Here is a 19,661-nt window from a genome sequence, read left to right on the forward strand (position 1 = left end):
GAGGAAACTAAGTGGATAGAACATAGTGGATATATGAAGACATAATAAAATAATGAGCTTGGAATTATGAAGATCTGAATTCAAATCCTTACTCAGACACTTTTTAGATGTTTTACCTTGAGCAAATCACTAATGATTACTCTGGGCTCAGTTTCATGATTTATAGAATAGGGACAATAAAAATACCTAAATCAAATGAAATAAATGTAATGTGTTTTACAAACTTTAAACCACTCACACAATATAAATGCTTATTGTTTTTTTATTAGCTGATCTTCTGCTAAAATTATAAATAAAATATTAGCAAAAAGACTACAGAAAATCATCCCCAGCATAATACACCATGACCAAGTAGGATTTATACCAGGAATGTAAGGCTTGTTCAATATTAGGAAAACAATTAGTATAAATGACCATATTAGTAACCAGATTAACAAAAACCATATGATCATCTCAATAGATGCAGAAAAAGCATTTGCTAAAATTCAACATCCATTCCTATTAAAAACACTTGAGAGTATAAGAATAAATGGACTTTTCCTTAAAATAATCAGTAGCATCTTTTTAAAACCATCAGTAAGCATCATATATAGTGGGGATAAACTGGAATCATTCCCAATAAGATCAGGAGTGAAACAAGGTTGCCCACTATCAGCATTACAATTCAATATCGTATTAGAAATGCTAGCTTCAGCAATAAGAGTTGAGAAAGAGATTAAAGAAATTAGAGTAGGTAACGAGGAAACTAAATTATTACTCTTTGCTGATGATATGATGGTATACTTAGAGAACCCCAGGGATTCTACTACTTTAGCAAAGTTGAAGGATACAAAATAAACCCACATAAGTCATTAGCATTCTTATATATCATTAACAAAATCCAACAGTGAGAGTTACAAAGAAAAATTCCATTTAAAGTAGCTGCCGATACTATAAAATATTTAGGAATCTATCTGCCAAGGGAAAGTCAGGAACTATATGAGCTACAAAACACTTTCTACACATCAGATCTAACTAATTTGAAAAATATTAAATGCTCTTGGATAGGACGAGCAAATATAATAAAGATGACACTACTCCCTAAACTAATCTATTTATTTAGTGCTATACCAATCAGACTCCAAAAAAATTATTTTAATGACCTAGAAAAAATAACAACAAAGTCCATATGGAAAAACAAAAGGCCAAGAATTTCAAGGGAACTAATGAAAAAAAAATCAAATGAAGGTGGCCTACCTGTACCAGATCTAAAATCATATTATAAAGCAGCGGTTACCAAAACCATTTGGTATTGGCTAAGAAATAGACCAGTTGATCAGTGGAATAGGTTAGGTTCAAAGGACAAAACAGTCAATAACTTTAATAATCTAGTGTTTGATAAACCCAAAGACCCCAGTTTTGGGGATAAGAATGCATTATTTCACAAAAATTTCTGGGAAAATTGGAAATTAGTATGGCAGAAACTAGGCATTGACCCACACTTAACACTGTACACCAAGATAAGGTCAAAATGGGTTCATGACTTAGGCATAAAGAATGAAATTATAAATAAATTAGAAGAACATAGGATAGTTTACCTCTCAGACCTGTGGAAAATGAAGGAATTTATGACCACAGAAGAACTAGAGATCATTATTGATCATTAGCTGATCTTCAGAGAGTAGTCCATCATTTGACTCATAATTCAAAAATTTTATTTGTAATGTAATAAGAACTAACATTTTAATAGTATTTTTAGATTTACAGAGTGCTTTACAAATATCGTCTCATTTGATCCTCAGAACAACCCTGAGAGTTAGGTGCTATTATTAACTCCATTTTACAGATGGGAAAACTGAAACAGAAAGAGTTAAGTTATTTGTATAAACTCATAAAGTTATTAAGTGTTTGAAGTGGGATTTGATTTTAGGCATGCCTAATTCCAAGTCCAATGTTCTATCCACTGCATCAGGTAACCATTTTAAAGAGAGAGGCTGATTTTTTTTAAAACTGTAGTAGTGGCACAGTGGATAGAAAGCTTCCTCTGGAATCAAAAAGATCTAACTATCTGTGCCGTTAAGCAAGTCACTTAATCTCTATTTATCTCAGTTTCCTTAACTACAAAATAGGGGAAACAGCCCCTTCCTCACAGAACTGTGATGATCAAATTAACCAATATTTCTAATGCACTTACCAGAGTGCCTGGAACATAGTAGGTACTATATAGATGTAGATGTAGATATTAAACATATGCTGATACATACACACACACACACACACACACACACACGTATATGGAATTTCAAAATCCCATTCTTGACTAAAGGGGAAGCTTGGATGCTGAATCAGTTAATTTCCAGCTCAGATGATGTACTAGATTGATGAGAGAGGAGAGGGCTAAGCTTGAATCCTGGCTCCATCACTGAATAGCTGTGTTCCCTCGGCAAATCACTCATCCTCTCTGGACCTCAGTTTACTAATATATAAAATGGAAATGCAATACTTAGATGGCCCACTCTGCAGAGTGATTGAGAGTTAAATGATTTTTGTAAAAACTTTGTAAGCCCATTACCTAAATTTAAATGCTCAAACTAAAGTAAATGTTTTAAGTTTTCTTGTATTCAAGACCTTGTAGAAGTCTACTTTTGACTTAAAAACATGTGGGACTCCTCTATAAAAGAGGCCATAATAGAGTATGCATTTGTCTAAAACAAAATTGAAATTTTGTGGCTTTGCTTTCAGGGATATATCTAGCTCTCCCTAGCTGGTGGAGCAAATGGTAGTATTGTTCCTCATTTCCTAATAAATGTCTGTGCTTGGCTTTTTAAGTTAACTAATAGCAAAGCTATCAAATCAACAAGTCAGACTCTCTCAAGTGCTTCTCCTGCCTGTCATACTCTTTATCAGTGTTATTCCATAACAATTTAAAAAACTTTTAGGTCAGGTAGAGGAGATAGAGAATTAAATTGTTAACAATTAAGTGGCAGAATATTCAAAGGAATTCAAAGCAGTTATGAAAGAAGTCAAATAATAGTAATTACTTGCCTGGAAAATAGCTGTTATTCATAAGATAACTGTTCAGAAGAAGGCACCTGATTTTAGGTTCCGTAAGGTTATTTTAAAAATTCATCTTTTATGGCAAACCAAGTAGGAATTAAGTACTTTAATGAAGCCTCCTGACTACATATTTGTGATGACATGGATTTAATTCAATAGATTAGTATTTTTCTTTACTGATTATATTGGTATCATAGGGATTTTTAGGCTCTTTTGCCCTTTATAATGCAAAATTTTACTTTAAAGAACTAAATGTATAGTAAGATGCTATGCATTACCTTATTTCAGTATATATAATTGTTGGGCTGTCCCACTTTGTTTTTAAAACATGATAAAATTTCAGATCCCTCTACCAATAAGCTATACAGTCATTGTGATCATGAAGATAAATGGTTCATAATTTACAGAAGGCAATTTAACTCTGTACAATGAATTAAATTCATAGTTATGGTCAAAGTACTTTCTTCTTTAACTTGTATATTACACAAATTAGCACCTCTAGCCCTCTACTATGAAGGTTCTTGTGATAAAATGCTTGAGACTGACTTATAGGAACAGAATTAGCTAGATTGGATTATATTATAAAGCACTTAGTTCTTACTTTTGCTATCATTTTAACAATCACTGATGAACAGGAAAGCAGATGAAAGCAACAATTGTAAATACACTCCACTTGATGAATACAGGGATAGAAGATAACGTTAACAATAAAGTTAGTGCCTAGTGACTATCAGCCTACCCACTTCCTCTCCACTGAGTCCCCTTACCCCACTTCTACAAAAAAAAAAAAAAGAAAGAAAATGGAAATATTATTCTTCCATGTTTTTACAAAAAAATTAACTGAGTGAAATTCTGCAAAGCCTTGTCACTATTTTAAGTGTTGTGAATGCTATAAGGTACACATGTGAGGCACCTCTATGGTATATACATAAAGATTTATTTAAAGATTAAAAGCAAAATGGATTGTTCCCCAAACTGGCAGATGCACGCTACATATTGCTCTTGGGAGAATTACATTCTAATATCTTGGAATGTTGAGGAAAATGAAGCTATTCACTGGATGCTAGCTGAAATAGACAAGATGGTTTGAGAAACCTAAGTGGATTAGAAAAGTTAGGGATGAAACAGTACTTCAGTCTAGAGAAAATGAGATTGAATGCATTCATGACATTTGTGAGGCCATGTGTCCAATTTGCCATATGTTAAGAGTTCCACCCCACCACCCCTGCAAAAAGAAAAAAAAATAGGATGTACTTTCTATCCATTTTCTCAGCATTCTTTCTTTTCCCTTTTTTTTCCTTTCCAGTATTGTACTAGAGAGTGTAGTGATGTCAGTGAATGAGAGGAAGGATTAGACCAGTTACTGAAACAAGTTCCCAGGGTCATTTCTTACTGACAGTTTTTCTGATGGCTTTCTTTCTCCCATACCTAAAGCACTGGAATGAAAAACAATGGTTTTAGAATAGGATGCTTACTGTGAGATGAACTAAAATGAAATGAAAATCCCCTTATGCTCAGAAACCAGGAAGCTTTTTTTTTTTTAAAAAAAAAAAAGTTAATTTTCGTATTTACCAAGTGCTAAAAGGGCATTTTCTTTAGAACCAAAAAGGCAGATTTACATTTGATTGATAACATAAAGATTTTAGACCTTTTAATAATGCCTAAATCCTTGAACAAATGAGTTTCTATACCTCACCAAAGCTAAATTAAGAGAAAACTCTAGTAAAACTGATTCTGAAAGTTTATCATAGAAATCATAAAACTATAAGTTATTTACCTCCAGTATTCTAACCCCCTCACTCACTAAAACAAAACAGAACAAACCCTTCTTTTGTAGTTTGCTAATTGAAGAATGAACTCTTATAGATTTGTTTTTCTTTTCTCTCCTAGAAGATTGAGAGTATTAAATGAATAACAAATTTAATAAATTGTCTATTTTTTCTAATTATATAAATTGATCAGATAGGCTACTAATGAACAAGATCACCTTATTTTAGTAAAGTATTTTCATTGTATCATGGTACAATGAAAAAAAACATTGACTCTAGAGTCACAGAATTTAGGTTTATAATCCATCTCTGATAATTATTACCTAGGTGACCTTGAACAAGTTATGTAACATCTGGCCTTCGGTTTATTCATCTATGGAATGAAAGTAGTGGGCTAGTTAATTTTGAGGAGGATAGATGGGTGATCCTGTGATCCTGCTGGAATCTTTCAGGAAAATTGGGGATTTTACCTCTAGAGACTTCATGCCTATATTTGAAGAACAGAAGGAAAGCAGTGTTCAGAAAAAGCTAAATTAAATATTTAAAAAGTAATTTTCCCTATTGACCCTCCAACTAATTCCTGTGGATGTCATATTTTCCTTCCTGACCAGTACTCCACCTTTTGTTTTAATCCTCTGGTCTTAAAGCTCCAGTGTTTATTATAAGAGATTGTAATTCTGGGTATCACTTTCCTCCCTTTCTTACAGAGTTTCTTTGAAGGGCAGTCTGCACCATGGGACTCAGCTAAAAAAGATGAGAACAGAATGAAGAACAGATATGGGAATATCATTGCCTGTAAGTGTTGACAGTGTGACTGTGTTTCTGGATATCTTTCTTTTTGCATCAGATAAGATTGACCACCAGCCCCATGCAGGGAGACTTTATAGAATAATTACTCTCCTCAATCTAATAGAGAAGCTGATATGTGTAAATATAAAGAAGGAGGGAAAAATCATTGAAATACCTCTCTAAGTCACTTTTATTTTTATGATTAGTTTACTTTTAGATTTAAGGTTTGGATAATATTGATAACAATGAAATGCTAAGGAAGAAAATTCTTCTTAGAAGTAATAAACAAGTACTAATGCCTCCTATTTGCTAAATAAAATAAATAAAAATCATGTCTTTGGCATGACTTTATGCAAGAAGCCCAGACTACTGTGCAAACATTAAATAAGCAATCCCTTTGACATTTGTTTGAGGTAGGTCTGCAATGTCTACCTTTTAAAGACAGGAAATTGAAACACAAAAGTAAAATCATTTCCCATTATATCTCATTATGTAATATCGAGGAAGCTAAGGTTTTGTCTGAGAAATCCCTAATTTCTAGAGAATAGAACTGAGGGCTACTCCAGTATTTTTAAAACTAGACAAACCTTATTCATTCTTAATAGGGTTGACAAGGTAAATTCAGATGCTGATTGATGAGCTTTTTACCAACTCAGTTTCTCTGCTTCTCTTCCCCTACCTCTCTCCTAAGATCCCAGACTCTCATTTCCAGATTTCTGCTATAAATCTCTTCCAGTATGTCCCACAAATTCAAATTCTTTTTTATAGCCAAAACTAAGCTCATGATTTTTTCCCCAAAATCTGATGCTCTTCTTGACTTTCAATTGATAGCATTACTATTCACCTTCCTAAACTCCCATGCTTAACCAAACCTCAAGGTTATAGTCTTCTCTCACTGTTCTCCTCTCTTTTCCAATAATTCTCCAGATTCTTTGAACTCTACCTCTAGCACAGTTTCTTTTCTTTTTTATCCTTCCATTTTCATCTTCAGTACTGTAATTCAAGCACTTGTTTCAACATTTTTCCTAGTCAGACTCCCAGCCTTCAATTTCTACTCCTCTCCTGTCCATCAGAATAGATGAACCTACACACCATTGAACAAATTAATCTTCCTCATTCACAGTTCTGATGCTATCACTATCTTCTTTGGAAACCTTAAAAGCTTCATTATTGTCTGTAAAATATAGTATAAACTCCTTAGCCTGGTATTTGGGGCTCTCAGATACGGTTTCCCCTATCTTTCTTGTACTCTATGCTTGGTCTAAGTAGAACTTGTCGCTACTCCTAGAATGCCAGTCCCCAATTCCCAACCTCACTCTCTTATCCTTTATTTGTTGAAACCTTCCTCCTCCTTCAAGGGCCAGCGAAAATGTCCCTTCTTCCCAGAAGCATTCCAACATGTCTCCAGCTATGGAGTTTTTCTTGTCTCTAAATTGTAGATAACTCCATTTGTATTTCTGTTTTGCACTTAGTTATCATCTATTTGTATTTGGTTTTGTCCAGATCTAATATTTCTTTGGTTTGAGCAATTCTGGGTATGAAACAACTCTCAAATTAGTGCAAATTAGCAAATTATCTGCCTTAGAATTGTGTTAGGGCATTCAGAATGTATTTGTAAATAAGTTGTCTTCTCTCTACTAGAACATATACTCCTTGGGAGCAGGAACTATAGTATTCATTTTTGTGTTTCTATGAATCCCTAGAAAGATCACAGACTTCAGGCACTCAATAAATGTCTATTGAATGAATGAATCAAATGCTTGCTTATATATTACTCTTTCAAGCCCCATGAGAGTGTCTGTAACTTATGTCTGTTAATGGCAATATTCCACAAATAACTCAAAAGTAATACCCTATTAGTGATCTAGCAGAACTAATGCAGACTTGGTCTAAAGGCACCAAATGAGGACTCAAGGCTAAGTTTAGGCAGTGGGAAAATCTAACTTTTTCTGGCTCTATTGCATAATCCTCTGAAATTCTTTAAGCACTAACATCCTATAATTTTGCTTTATTCCACACAAAATAAACAAACAAACTAAAATTACTAAAGAGATACATGTTATGCTTAATGAATTTAGCAGTATAAATACATTTCATTTACTTATAATAATTTTTCAAGTATGACAGTATAGGCCTTAGAGTTTATCTTATAAGAATAATGAAATTTTTAAAATATGAAATCTCCCAAACAATTTACTATTTTTCTCTCTTGCTAATAACTAACTGACTTTATTAAAAGACTACAATAATAAGGTCTTTCAGATGAATTGTTTTCCTGATGAGTTTTTAGTTTTATTTGAATGCATTTATTTAATACTGCATTTGTGGGGATCTTCCTAAAATAATATGAGAGCTTTCTTTGAGCAGTAGATCTTATGAGAGGGGGAAAGGGATAGATTACCCTTCACATCACATCTGTCCCAGGAACTCTCTATCCTTCACAGATGTTTACAAGCCCTTCCAAATTCCCTAGAAAACTATTGAAGTTTTCATACTATTATGAAATGAATCTAGATTACTGGGTGGGTAAGGGCGTAAAGAACCTACTTAAGATCTGAAGGCTCTTTGGGACAAAGAAGCCAAGATTTACTCACTCTTTTCCCTTAAAATTGCTAAGAATAGTCTAACACAGTGGTTTAGAAAATTACATAAATGACATATCCTTAAGTAGTGTTATAAAAACTGGTCTTTCATTAAATATAAGAAACAGGTGTCAATATGGGGTGATTGGAGCATTGCCCAAAGATCCAGTTAACCAAAAATATCAGTATTCAGGGAGAACTAATATCTCCGTTGTGAGAGCTGTTGAGTCCTTTTCAGGTCTGCCCATCCACTTTTGCTGTCCACTTTTTACCCAGCTCTCACCTGTGGTTTTAGGATGCTATATCATGCAAAGTGGCCATATTCTGGTGTCTTTTCAGATAGGCTAAGTAAGCCAGGTCGAAGGTAACCGACACACATTTTTATATACTGGGGGTAGATATGTCTATAAACATATCTACCCCCAGTATATAAAAATTTCCCCCAGAAGAATGGGTGGATGAGAACAGTTTGTTCCAGTGGACATGAAGGTGGGTGAAGCAGGAGCTATGGAGCACTTAGAGCTCAGTTAAATATTAATGGTGCTAAAGTTATCCATGCTATCCCAGACTATCGCCAGTCGTCCTGTCTTTTGTCTTGCTACTGGATTTTAATGGCTAGAAGTAAGAGTAAGTCTAATGTCTTTGTGCTCTGCCCCACTTAAATTCAATTCCTGTAAAACATCACCCTGTGATGTTATTTGTCCTCTTGAAAATGAAGAACAAATAGCTTCTCTACAAAAACCTACCTCAGTGGTTGGCAAATAGCAGGGTCTCAAAATGAGTAATTATGAATGTATAGCTCCCTGACCCATCCTTACCCTAATGTAATTCTAGATGGGGAGGGGGAGAAATTACTGCTTTGCAACATTAAATTCCAGACTGTGAAGTCAGTATATGTACTAGTGAAATGTCCTTTTTTTGGTTATTTTTCTAAATATAGCTTTCTAATTAGTTTCCACATACTCCTTTCATTCAGTCAACAAAAAACCTACAATTAACAAGACGCGTGTACCCCATTAAGAGTACTAAAACTTATTCTTCTACAATGACAAATTCATTTTAACAGCACACCTTCCTGGTGAGCAAAAACCAAAAGATTTCCTAGTATTCCACTGCATTAGATATCTTTTTGCCATCACTGAGAGAATAACAAATGTGTATATGTGCAGGTACATGTGGCAGACACACACGTGCATGTGAGTGCACACACAGGAGCACATTAGCCAGGGTTGGGGTGCTGCTAAGACCATGGCCTTGGGATCAAGTATTCTGTCAAAAATGTATTTATTCGAGACTTCCGGTTAAGATGGCGGAGAGGAGGCTCACAGTTGCATAAGCTCCGCGCTTTCTCTCACTATCCACTTCATTACAAGCCTCTGAATCAATGCTTGACTGAAAAAAACCCACAAATAGTTACCAAGAGAAGCCATCCTTGAGATCCGCCAAGAAAGGTCTGTCTTTACTGGAGGGCTGGGACGGTTTTAGATCGGGCGCAGGCTGAGGGCAGCGGCAGTGAGAGCACGGGAGCAGAGCTGAGAGGGGGTGGGGAGTGATCGTAGCCGTCTCTGCGGGGAGAGCTTCGCTACAGGTTTGGAACCTGCAGCAAGTCAACAGCCCAGCAGAGAAGCTAAAAACACCGGGGCTGAAGAATACAACCCCAAACAGCTGGAGTCTCTCAGGACCTGGCCGCCCCCCCTTCCCCCCCCACAGTGACTCAGCACGCTTTGGGATCTCAGAGCGCAGGCGCAGCACAGTCCTGCTAGTGCCTCACTGCTGCCCCCTGCAGTCTGTAGAGGAAGCTCGATAACACACCCAGCCCCCCCCCCCCCCAAAGAAAGACTCCAGTTTTTTCTGTTTTTCTTTGGTAGTTTATCTCTGACTAATAGACAGAATGAGCAAGAAGCTGAAGAGGACTTTAACCCTTGACAGCTTCTACACAGATAGAGAGCAGACTCTAAATCCTGAGGAGACTAAAAACAGGCAGTCCCCAGGTGATTCCCCAAAGGAGGAGATCGTCTGTTCCTCAGCACAGATGAACCTCATAGAAGTGATTAAAAAGGCTCTCACAAGGGAGCTAGAAGAAAAATGGGGAAAGCAGAGTGAGGCTTGGCAAAAGGAGAGGGAAGCTTGGGGAAAGGAGAGGGAGGCTTGGCAAAAGGAGAGGGAGGCTTGGGAAAAGGAGAGGGAGGCTTGGCAAAAGAGCCTGGAGAAAGTTAAAGAGAGAGTGGATAAAGAAACCAAATCCTTGAAAAATAGGATTGGTGAACTGGAAACAGAAAATAGCTCTCTAAAAAACAAAATTGGCGAAATGGAAAAAAATTCCACAGAACAAAAGAACTCAATTGGACAATTAGAGAAAGATTTTAAAAAAGTGAGTGAAGAGAATACTTCACTGAAAATCAGAATTGAACAAGTGGAATTGAATGACTCGAGGAGACAAGAAGAATCAGTCAAGCAAATCCAAAAAAATCAAACAATGGAGAAAAATGTGAAATACCTTCTGGGGAAGACAACAGACCTGGAAAACAGATCCAGGAGAGACAATCTGAGAATCATTGGACTCCCAGAAAAACATGATGAAAAAAAGAGCCTGGACACTGTCTTCCAGGAAATCATCAAAGAGAACTGCCCAGAAGTCATAGGAACAGAGGAAAAAATAAACATTGAAAGGATTCATCGATCACCCACTGAAAGGGATCCTAAAATCAAAACACCAAGGAATATAGTGGCCAAATGCCAGAACCCTCAGGTGAAAGAAAAAATATTGCAAGCAGCTAGAAAAACCCAATTCAAGTATCAAGGAGCCACAATAAGGATCACCCAGGATCTGGCAGCATCCACATTAAAAGATCGAAGGGCCTGGAATGTGATATTCTGAAAGGCTAAGGAACTTGGTATGCAACCAAAAATAACTTACCCAGCGAGAATGAGCATCTTTTTCCAGGGAAGAAGATGGACATTCAACGAAGTAAGCGAATTTCATCTATTTCTGATGAAAAAACCAGAACTTAACAAAAAGTTTGATCTACAAATATAGAACTCAAGAGAAATCTAAAAAGGTAAAGATTAATCTTGGGGACTATATTTTGACTATATAGATGTATAAAGAATACATGTATACCTTGTTCTAGAAATTGATGTGGAAAGGACATTGTACCAGAAAAAGGGTAAAGTGGGGGTAGTACATCTCATGAAGAGGCATAGGAAACCTATTATATCTGAGAGAAAGAATGGAGGGGGATGAATATAGTGGGTATCTTACTGCCTTCAGAATTGGCTTTAAGTGAAAAATCTTAAGACATATTCAATCTATGGTGAAACTTCTCCCATCTCATTGAAAAGTGAGAAGGGAAAAGTGGAAAGGGAAGGAATAAGCTAAGCAGAAGGGAATACGGGAACTGGGAGGGAAAGGGGTAAGATAGGGGGAGGAACTCTAAGGCGGGGGGAGGGACACTAAAAAGGGAGGGCTGTGAGAAGCAAGGGGTGCTCACAAGCTTAATACTTGGAAGGGGGGAAAGGGGAAAGAAGGGAGGAAAGCATAAACCGGGGTTAACAAGATGGCAAGTAATACAGAATTGGTCATTCTAACCATAAACGTGAACGGGGTAAACTCCCCCATAAAGAGGAAGCGGTTAGCAGAATGGATTAAAAGCCAGAATCCTACAATATGTTGTTTACAGGAAACACACCTGAAGCGGGGAGATACATGCAGGTTAAAGGTAAAAGGTTGGAGCAAAATCTACTATGCTTCAGGTGAAGTCAAAAAAGCAGGGGTAGCCATCCTGATCTCAGATCAAGCTAAAGCAAAAATTGACCTAATTAAAAGAGATAAGGAAGGACACTATATCTTGCTAAAGGGTAGCATGGATAATGAAGCACTATCTATATTAAACATATATGCACCAAGTGGGGTAGCATCTAAATTCTTAAAAGAGAAACTAAGAGAGCTGCAAGAAGAAATAGACAGTAAAACTATAATAGTGGGAGATCTTAACCTTGCACTCTCAGAATTAGATAAATCAAACCAGAAAATAAATAAGAAAGAAGTCAAAGAGGTAAACAGAATACTAGAAAAGCTAGATATGATAGATCTCTGGAGAAAATGTAATGGAGACAGAAAGGAATACACTTTCTTTTCAGCAGTTCATGGAACCTATACAAAAATTGACCATATATTAGGACATAAAAACCTCAAACTCAAATGTAGTAAGGCAGAAATAGTAAATGCATCCTTTTCAGACCACGATGCAATGAAAATTACATTCAACAAAAAAGCAGGGGAAGTAGACCAAAAAATAATTGGAAACTAAATAATCTCATACTAAAGAATGATTGGGTAAAACAGCAAATCATAGACATAATTAATAACTTCACCCAAGAAAACGATAATAATGAGACATCATACCAAAATGTATGGGATGCAGCCAAAGCGGTAATAAGGGGAAATTTCATATCTCTAGAGGCCTATTTGTATAAAATAGAGAAAGAGAAGGTCAATGAATTGGGTTTGCAATTAAAAATGCTAGAAAAGGAACAAATTAAAAACCCCCAGTCAAACACTAAACTTGAAATTCTAAAAGTAAAAGGTGAGATCAATAAAATTGAAAGTAAAAAAACTATTGAATTGATTAATAAAACTAAGAGTTGGTTCTATGAAAAAACCAACAAAATAGACAAACCCTTAGTAAATCTGATTAAAAAAAGGAAAGAGGAAAATCAAATTGTTAGTCTTAAAAATGAAAAGGGAGAACTCACCACTAACGAAGAGGAAATTAGAGCAATAATTAGGAGTTACTTTGCCCAACTTTATGCCAATAAATTCGACAACTTAAATGAAATAGAAAAATACCTCCAAAAATACAGCTTGCCCAAACTAACAGAGGAAGAAGTAAATATCCTAAACAGTCCCATCTCAGAAAAAGAAATAGAACAAACTATCAATCAACTCCCTAAGAAAAAATCCCCAGGACCAGATGGATTTACATGTGAATTCTACCAAACATTTAAAGAACAATTAACTCCAATGTTATATAAACTATTTGAAAAAATAGGGATTGAAGGAGTCCTACCAAACTCCTTTTATGACACAGATATGGTACTGATACCTAAACCAGGTAGGCTGAAAACAGAGAAAGAAAATTATAGACCAATCTCCCTAATGAATATTGATGCTAAAATCTTAAATAAAATATTAGCAAAAAGATTACAGAAAATTGTCACCAGGATAATACACTATGACCAAGTAGGATTTATACCAGGAATGCAGGGCTGGTTCAATATTAGGAAAACTATTAACATAATTGACTATATCAATAACCAAACAAACAAAAACCACATGATCATCTCAATAGATGCAGAAAAAGCATTTGATAAAATCCAACATCCATTCCTAATAAAAACACTTGAGAGCATAGGAATAAATGGACTTTTCCTTAAAATAGTCAGGAGCATATATTTAAAACCATCAGTAAGCATCATATGCAATGGGGAAAAACTGGAACCTTTCCCAGTAAGATCTGGAGTGAAGCAAGGTTGCCCACTATCACCATTATTATTTAATATCGTATTAGAAACACTAGCCTCGGCAATAAGAGTCGAGAAAGATATAAAAGGAATTAGAGTAGGCAATGAGGAAACCAAACTATCACTCTTTGCAGATGATATGATGGTATACCTAGAGAACCCCAGAGATTCTACCAAAAAGCTATTGGAAATAATTCATAATTTTAGCAAAGTAGCTGGCTACAAAATAAATCCCCATAAATCCTCAGCATTTTTATACATCACCAACAAAACCCAACAGCAAGAGATACAAAGAGAAATTCCATTCAGAATAACTGTTGATACCATAAAATATTTGGGAATCTATCTACCAAAGGAAAGTCAGGAATTATATGAGCAAAATTATAAAAAAGTCTCCACACAAATAAAGTCAGACTTAAATAATTGGAAAAATATTAAGTGCTCTTGGATCGGCCGAGCGAACATAATAAAGATGACAATACTCCCTAAACTAATCTATTTATTTAGTGCTATACCAATCAGACTTCCAAGAAAATATTTTATTGATCTAGAAAAAATAACAACAAAATTCATATGGAACAATAAAAAGTCGAGAATCTCAAGGGAATTAATGAAAAAAAAATCAAATGAAGGTGGCCTAGCTGTACCTGATCTAAAATTATATTATAAAGCAGCAGTCACCAAAACCATTTGGTATTGGCTAAGAAATAGATTAGTGGATCAGTGGAAAAGGCTAGGCTCACAAGACAGAATAGTCAACTATAGCAATCTAGTGTTTGACAAACCCAAAGCCCCTAACTTCTGGGAAAAGAATTCAATATTTGATAAAAACTGCTGGGATAATTGGAAATTAGTATGGCAGAAATTAGGCATGGACCCACACTTAACACCATATACCAAGATAAGATCAAAATGGGTCTATGACCTAGGCATAAAGAACGAGACTATAAATAAATTAGAGGAACATAGAATAGTTTATCTCTCAGACTTGTGGAGGAGAAAGAAATTTGTGACCAAAGATGAACTAGAGACCATTACTGATCACAGAATAGAAAATTTCGATTACATCAAATTAAAAAGCCTTTGTACAAATAAAACTAATGCAAACAAGATTAGAAGGGAAGCAACAAACTGGGAAAACATTTTCACAGTTAAAGGTTCTGATAAAGGCCTCATTTCCAAAATATATAGAGAACTGACTCAAATTTATAAGAAATCAAGCCATTCTCCAATTGATAAATGGTCAAAGGATATGAACAGACAATTTTCAGAGGATGAGATTGAAACTATTACCACTCATATGAAAGAGTGTTCCAAATCATTATTGATCAGAGAAATGCAAATTAAGACAACTCTGAGATACCACTACACACCTGTCAGATTGGCTAAGATGACAGGAAAAAATAATGATGAATGTTGGAGGGGCTGCGGGAAAACTGGGACACTAATGCATTGTTGGTGGAGTTGTGAACGAATCCAACCATTCTGGAGAGCAATCTGGAATTATGCCCAAAAAATTATCAAAATGTGCATATCCTTTGATCCAGCAGTGTTTCTATTGGGCTTATATCCCAAAGAAATACTAAAGAAGGGAAAGGGACCTGTATGTGCCAAAATGTTTGTAGCAGCCCTGTTTGTAGTGGCTAGAAACTGGAAAATGAATGGATGCCCATCAATTGGAGAATGGCTGGGTAAATTGTGGTATATGAATGTTATGGAATATTATTGTTCTGTAAGAAATGACCAGCAGGATGAATACAGAGAGGCTTGGAGAGACCTACATGAACTGATGCTAAGTGAAATGAGCAGAACCAGGAGATCATTATACACTTCGACAACGATATTGTATGAGGACATATTTTGATGGAAGTGGATTTCTTTGACAAAGAGACCTGAGTTTCAATTGATAAATGACGGACAAAAGCAGCTACACCCAAAGAAAGAACACTGGGAAACGAATGTGAACTATCTGCATTTTTGTTTCTCTTCCCGGATTATTTATACCTTCTGAATCCAATTCTCCCTACGCAACAAGAGAACTGTTCGGTTCTGCAAACATATATTGTATCTAGGATATACTGCAACATATCCAACATATAAAGGACTGCTTGCCATCTAGGGGAGGGGGTGGAGGGAGGGAGGGGAAAAAAAATCGGAACAGAAATGAGTGTAAATATAATGTAATTATTAAATAAAAAAATTTATAAAAAAAAAAAAAAATGTATTTATTCCATACTTGCTATGTGTCCAGTGCTCTCCTTAGCTTTGTGAGGAGATGCATAGAGTTTATAACATGTGGCCCTTGCATGCACTAAAGTCATGAAAAAAGTGGCAGAACTGGCAGACAGCATCCTTTATTGGTGATACTGGTATAGTAGAGAGAATTCTAAGCTCACAATCAAGAAGATCTGAGTTTAAATCCATCTTTTAACATTTACTAATAATGTAAACATGAGCAATTCCCTTAAGCTGTGTCAACATTAGTTTCCTCAACTGTAAAGTGGGGAATAATAACAGCACCTACTGGATGGATTGTTGTGAGAGGAATCAAATGAAATAATATTTGTTTTAAATTCTTTAATTTTTTAAAAAATTGATGGCATATGCCCTGCTGTGAGCTATATAATAATCACTAAGAACTAGTAACTTTACAGAAGCCTTGAATGAAGAATGAAAAAGCATTTATTAGCTGTTCAATTTACATCAGTCATTGCACTGTCTGCTATAGATGTAAGTGCAAGGAGCAAGGAACAGAAGTGGTGTGACATTGCTTGTCAGTGAAGCAAGTTCACACGACTATGAATGGATATAGTGACCAGTCCACCTCTGAGTCATGAAAAAAGGTGTCATCTGACTCGGGCATTAGACTGTGAGCTCCTTCAGAGAGGAACGTTTTCCCCCTTTCCTCTGCATTCCATTGTTTAAAGTAGTTCATGGTAATTAGTAGGTACTTAATAAATCATAGTTAATGGACTAACTAAATAAAATATAGGTAGATATTTAGCACTGCATGTGGTAATTAGTAGGTGCTTAATAAATGCTAGTTGGCTGATTGACTAAATAAAATATAGATAGAAATTTAATAAGCAGGGGGCAGGATTAATAGCAGGTGTCAAGAACCTGAGGTGTGAAAGTTAAAGCCATCTTTGAAAACTAGTCTATTTTAGCTGAAGTAAAGATATTGTGAAAGGAAATATTATAAAACTTTGGGGAAACAAAGGTGGCATTGTACTGCAAGGTAATACAAAATTAATTAATACAAATTAATATAAAAAACCAAGAATTTTGGGAGCCTGTGAAGATTTCTGAGCAAAGAAATGATATGACCAGATCTATATTAGAAATAAGATTATTTTGGTATGAAAAATAGATTAAAAAGAGAAGAGAGTAGAGATGGGAAACCCTGTAAAAATGCTATTGCAATTATCTAGGCAGGTTATCACCTATTCTAGGGATTGTACTAGAATGGTAGCAGTGGGAATAAAAGATGGGACAGATGTGACAGATGTCACAAAGGTGGGAATGCTAAACCTGGTAACTGTTGAACATGACTGATGAGGAAAAGAAGCCAAAAATAACCCCAAGATGATGAAGGCAGGGATCTGGGTGAATGGTAGAATTAGAGACAGACATGATGGAGTTGGGAGAAGGTTGGAGAGAAAATAATAAGCTCTGTTTGAATTTAAGATGTCATGAGGGCATTCTACAAGTACGTTTGTTATGAAGGTAGCTGGAATTGTGGTCCGAAAAGTCAGAAGAGGCACAAATTGGCTTATACAGATTGAAAAGTAATATACAAAAAAGTCAAAACAACCCAATGAAAGGGGATTTTCAAAGGAGAGAAATAAAAAGCTCCCTCTAAAAATTCCTATGCCTATTTGCATCAGCCTTAGGAGGCAAAATTGAGGGCTCATCATCAGTGAGTATAGAAGCCATCATGCCAAATAATTTAAAATATCACATATCTAACACCCTAATTACATTGCTCTTACTCAGCATGATAAGTATATACCAGGAATTAGGCATCAGGAAATCTAGAATCAAGTTTCAACTCTATCACCAACTTACTGGAAGGAAAGAAATCATAGATATATAGATATCTAATTTAATCCTCTCAATCACCTTAGGAGGAAGGAGCTGTTATTATTCTAATTTTTCAACTGAGGAATATGAGGCTGAGGTTAAGTGAATTACTCAAAAGGGCAGATTTTAAAGTATTTCTGACTCCAGGTCCAAAACTCTGTGTGCCACCTAGAAGCCTCTTAACAATGTAGACTTAGATGGGCTAGAAGTTACTTTATTTTACAAGAAACACATCAGCTTGAGCATCAGAATTATAGCTGTATATAGAACAAATACATCCTGTTCATGGATATCCACAGAATCTCAGTGTCAGAAATGAAAGGGAATGCAAACTTTACCTGAATAAGAATTCCCTTTATTACATCTCCTAATACTAGCCTTAACTTAAAATTTTCCTGTGTCTCTTAGCACTGCAGGCTTTTGAGTTCTAAATTCATGGGTAGGGAGAAGAGGAAACCTTGACTTTGAAGGTGATAGCACCAGCTATAATTTTAAACTCTTTGTGACTGGTGGTTTTTAAGCCATCTCACTGATATCAGTATAGTTTTCTAATTAAATTGTTTTGGTCATCCAGTGATAGAAAACCTACTAACCTCCAAAGGCCTCCAGCCCCTTCTACTTTTTAAAATAGTATTTTATTTCTTTTCAATTATATATCAAGACAATTTTTATCATTCATTTTTACAAGAGTTTTTGAGTTCCAGATTTTTCTCCTTCCCCTTTTTCTTTCCCTTTATCTCTTCTCTTTCTTTCCCAAATAGTAGACAATTTGAAAAGAGTTATATTAGTCACAATTGTGAAAGAAGAAAATAGATCAAAAGCGAAACAAAAACAAAAAATGAGACGAAAAAAGTATTCTTCAATCTGCATTCAGAATGTATCAGTTACTAACTGATATGGATAGCATTTTTTATCATGAGTCCTTCGTACTTGTCTTAGATCATTGTATTGCTAAGAAGAGCCAAGTTATTGATAACTGATCATCACACAGAGTTGCTGAGACTTTTTACAATGTTTTCCTGGTTCTGCTCCTTTTACTTTGCATCAGTTTGTAGGCGTCTCCAGATTTTTCTGAAATCTTTCTTAGTGCACAATTGTGTTCCATTACATTTGTATGCCATAACTTGTTTAGCCATGAGACTAAACATGTTTGGTCCATTGTCACTATTAAGAAGTTTTGCTTGTATCAAGCCTAATTCTGACTAATTATCATTTCCATGCATTTCTCTCAGTTCTCCCCTTGAAACTGGTCAAGTCCAATCTTTTTCCCATATGAAAATCCTTCAGGTACTATACTTGACAACTGTTATAATATGCTTTCTATGTGTAGTCTCTTCTTTAATCTACAGAGCCCCAACTCCTTCAGCCAATCCTAGTAAGTCATGTTTTCCAGACTTTTAACCATTCTGGTTAATCTTTTATAGGTGAATGGTCAGGTCCTGTCAGATAGTAATCCTTACTAAATACTGATTCAATGATTGATTTGGTAGTGCCCTTTCTAAAATAGGTTGTCTACCTGATTATAGTATTCCTTTCTTTTGCAATGAATGGTCTCTATATGATATTTTGAATTCCAAAAATACAGTAACTATAGCAAATCTTAATTTTTTTATGGTAGAGTGACTCATTCATAGACAAAAAAGGCATTGGAATCCATAGGCAAAATTGTACTTTTATACACTCTCCTCACACAGATATTGAAGGAAGTATATTAAAATCAAAACCATTCTCATTGGTGTGAAGGTCAGTTTGATTTAGTGAGAAGTCTCAGTCACAGAACATTCTACAATTGTTAACAACTAACCAGAACAGAGAGGAGTGAGGAGTCAAGCTTTATAGCTTAGAGATTCTTGTAGGCAATCTTTAAAATAGATCAGAA

The 19,661-nt window shown here is 35.5% G+C and overlaps 1 protein-coding gene across 6 annotated transcripts in view; it reads left to right on the forward strand.

Moving 5' to 3' along the window:
- PTPRM (protein tyrosine phosphatase receptor type M) overlaps positions 1-19,661 on the forward strand; it is a 966,854-nt gene that overhangs the window by 816,678 nt on the left and 130,515 nt on the right. For all 6 annotated transcript variants that reach the window (XM_051970436.1, XM_051970437.1, XM_051970431.1 and 3 more), the window contains one exon: positions 5,513-5,600. In XM_051970436.1, the coding sequence (XP_051826396.1) occupies positions 5,513-5,600 (88 nt within the window). The remainder of the gene's footprint in view (positions 1-5,512; positions 5,601-19,661) is intronic.

The sequence above is a fragment of the Antechinus flavipes genome, chromosome 1 (assembly GCF_016432865.1).
Source record: "Antechinus flavipes isolate AdamAnt ecotype Samford, QLD, Australia chromosome 1, AdamAnt_v2, whole genome shotgun sequence".
Lineage (NCBI taxonomy): Eukaryota > Metazoa > Chordata > Mammalia > Dasyuromorphia > Dasyuridae > Antechinus > Antechinus flavipes.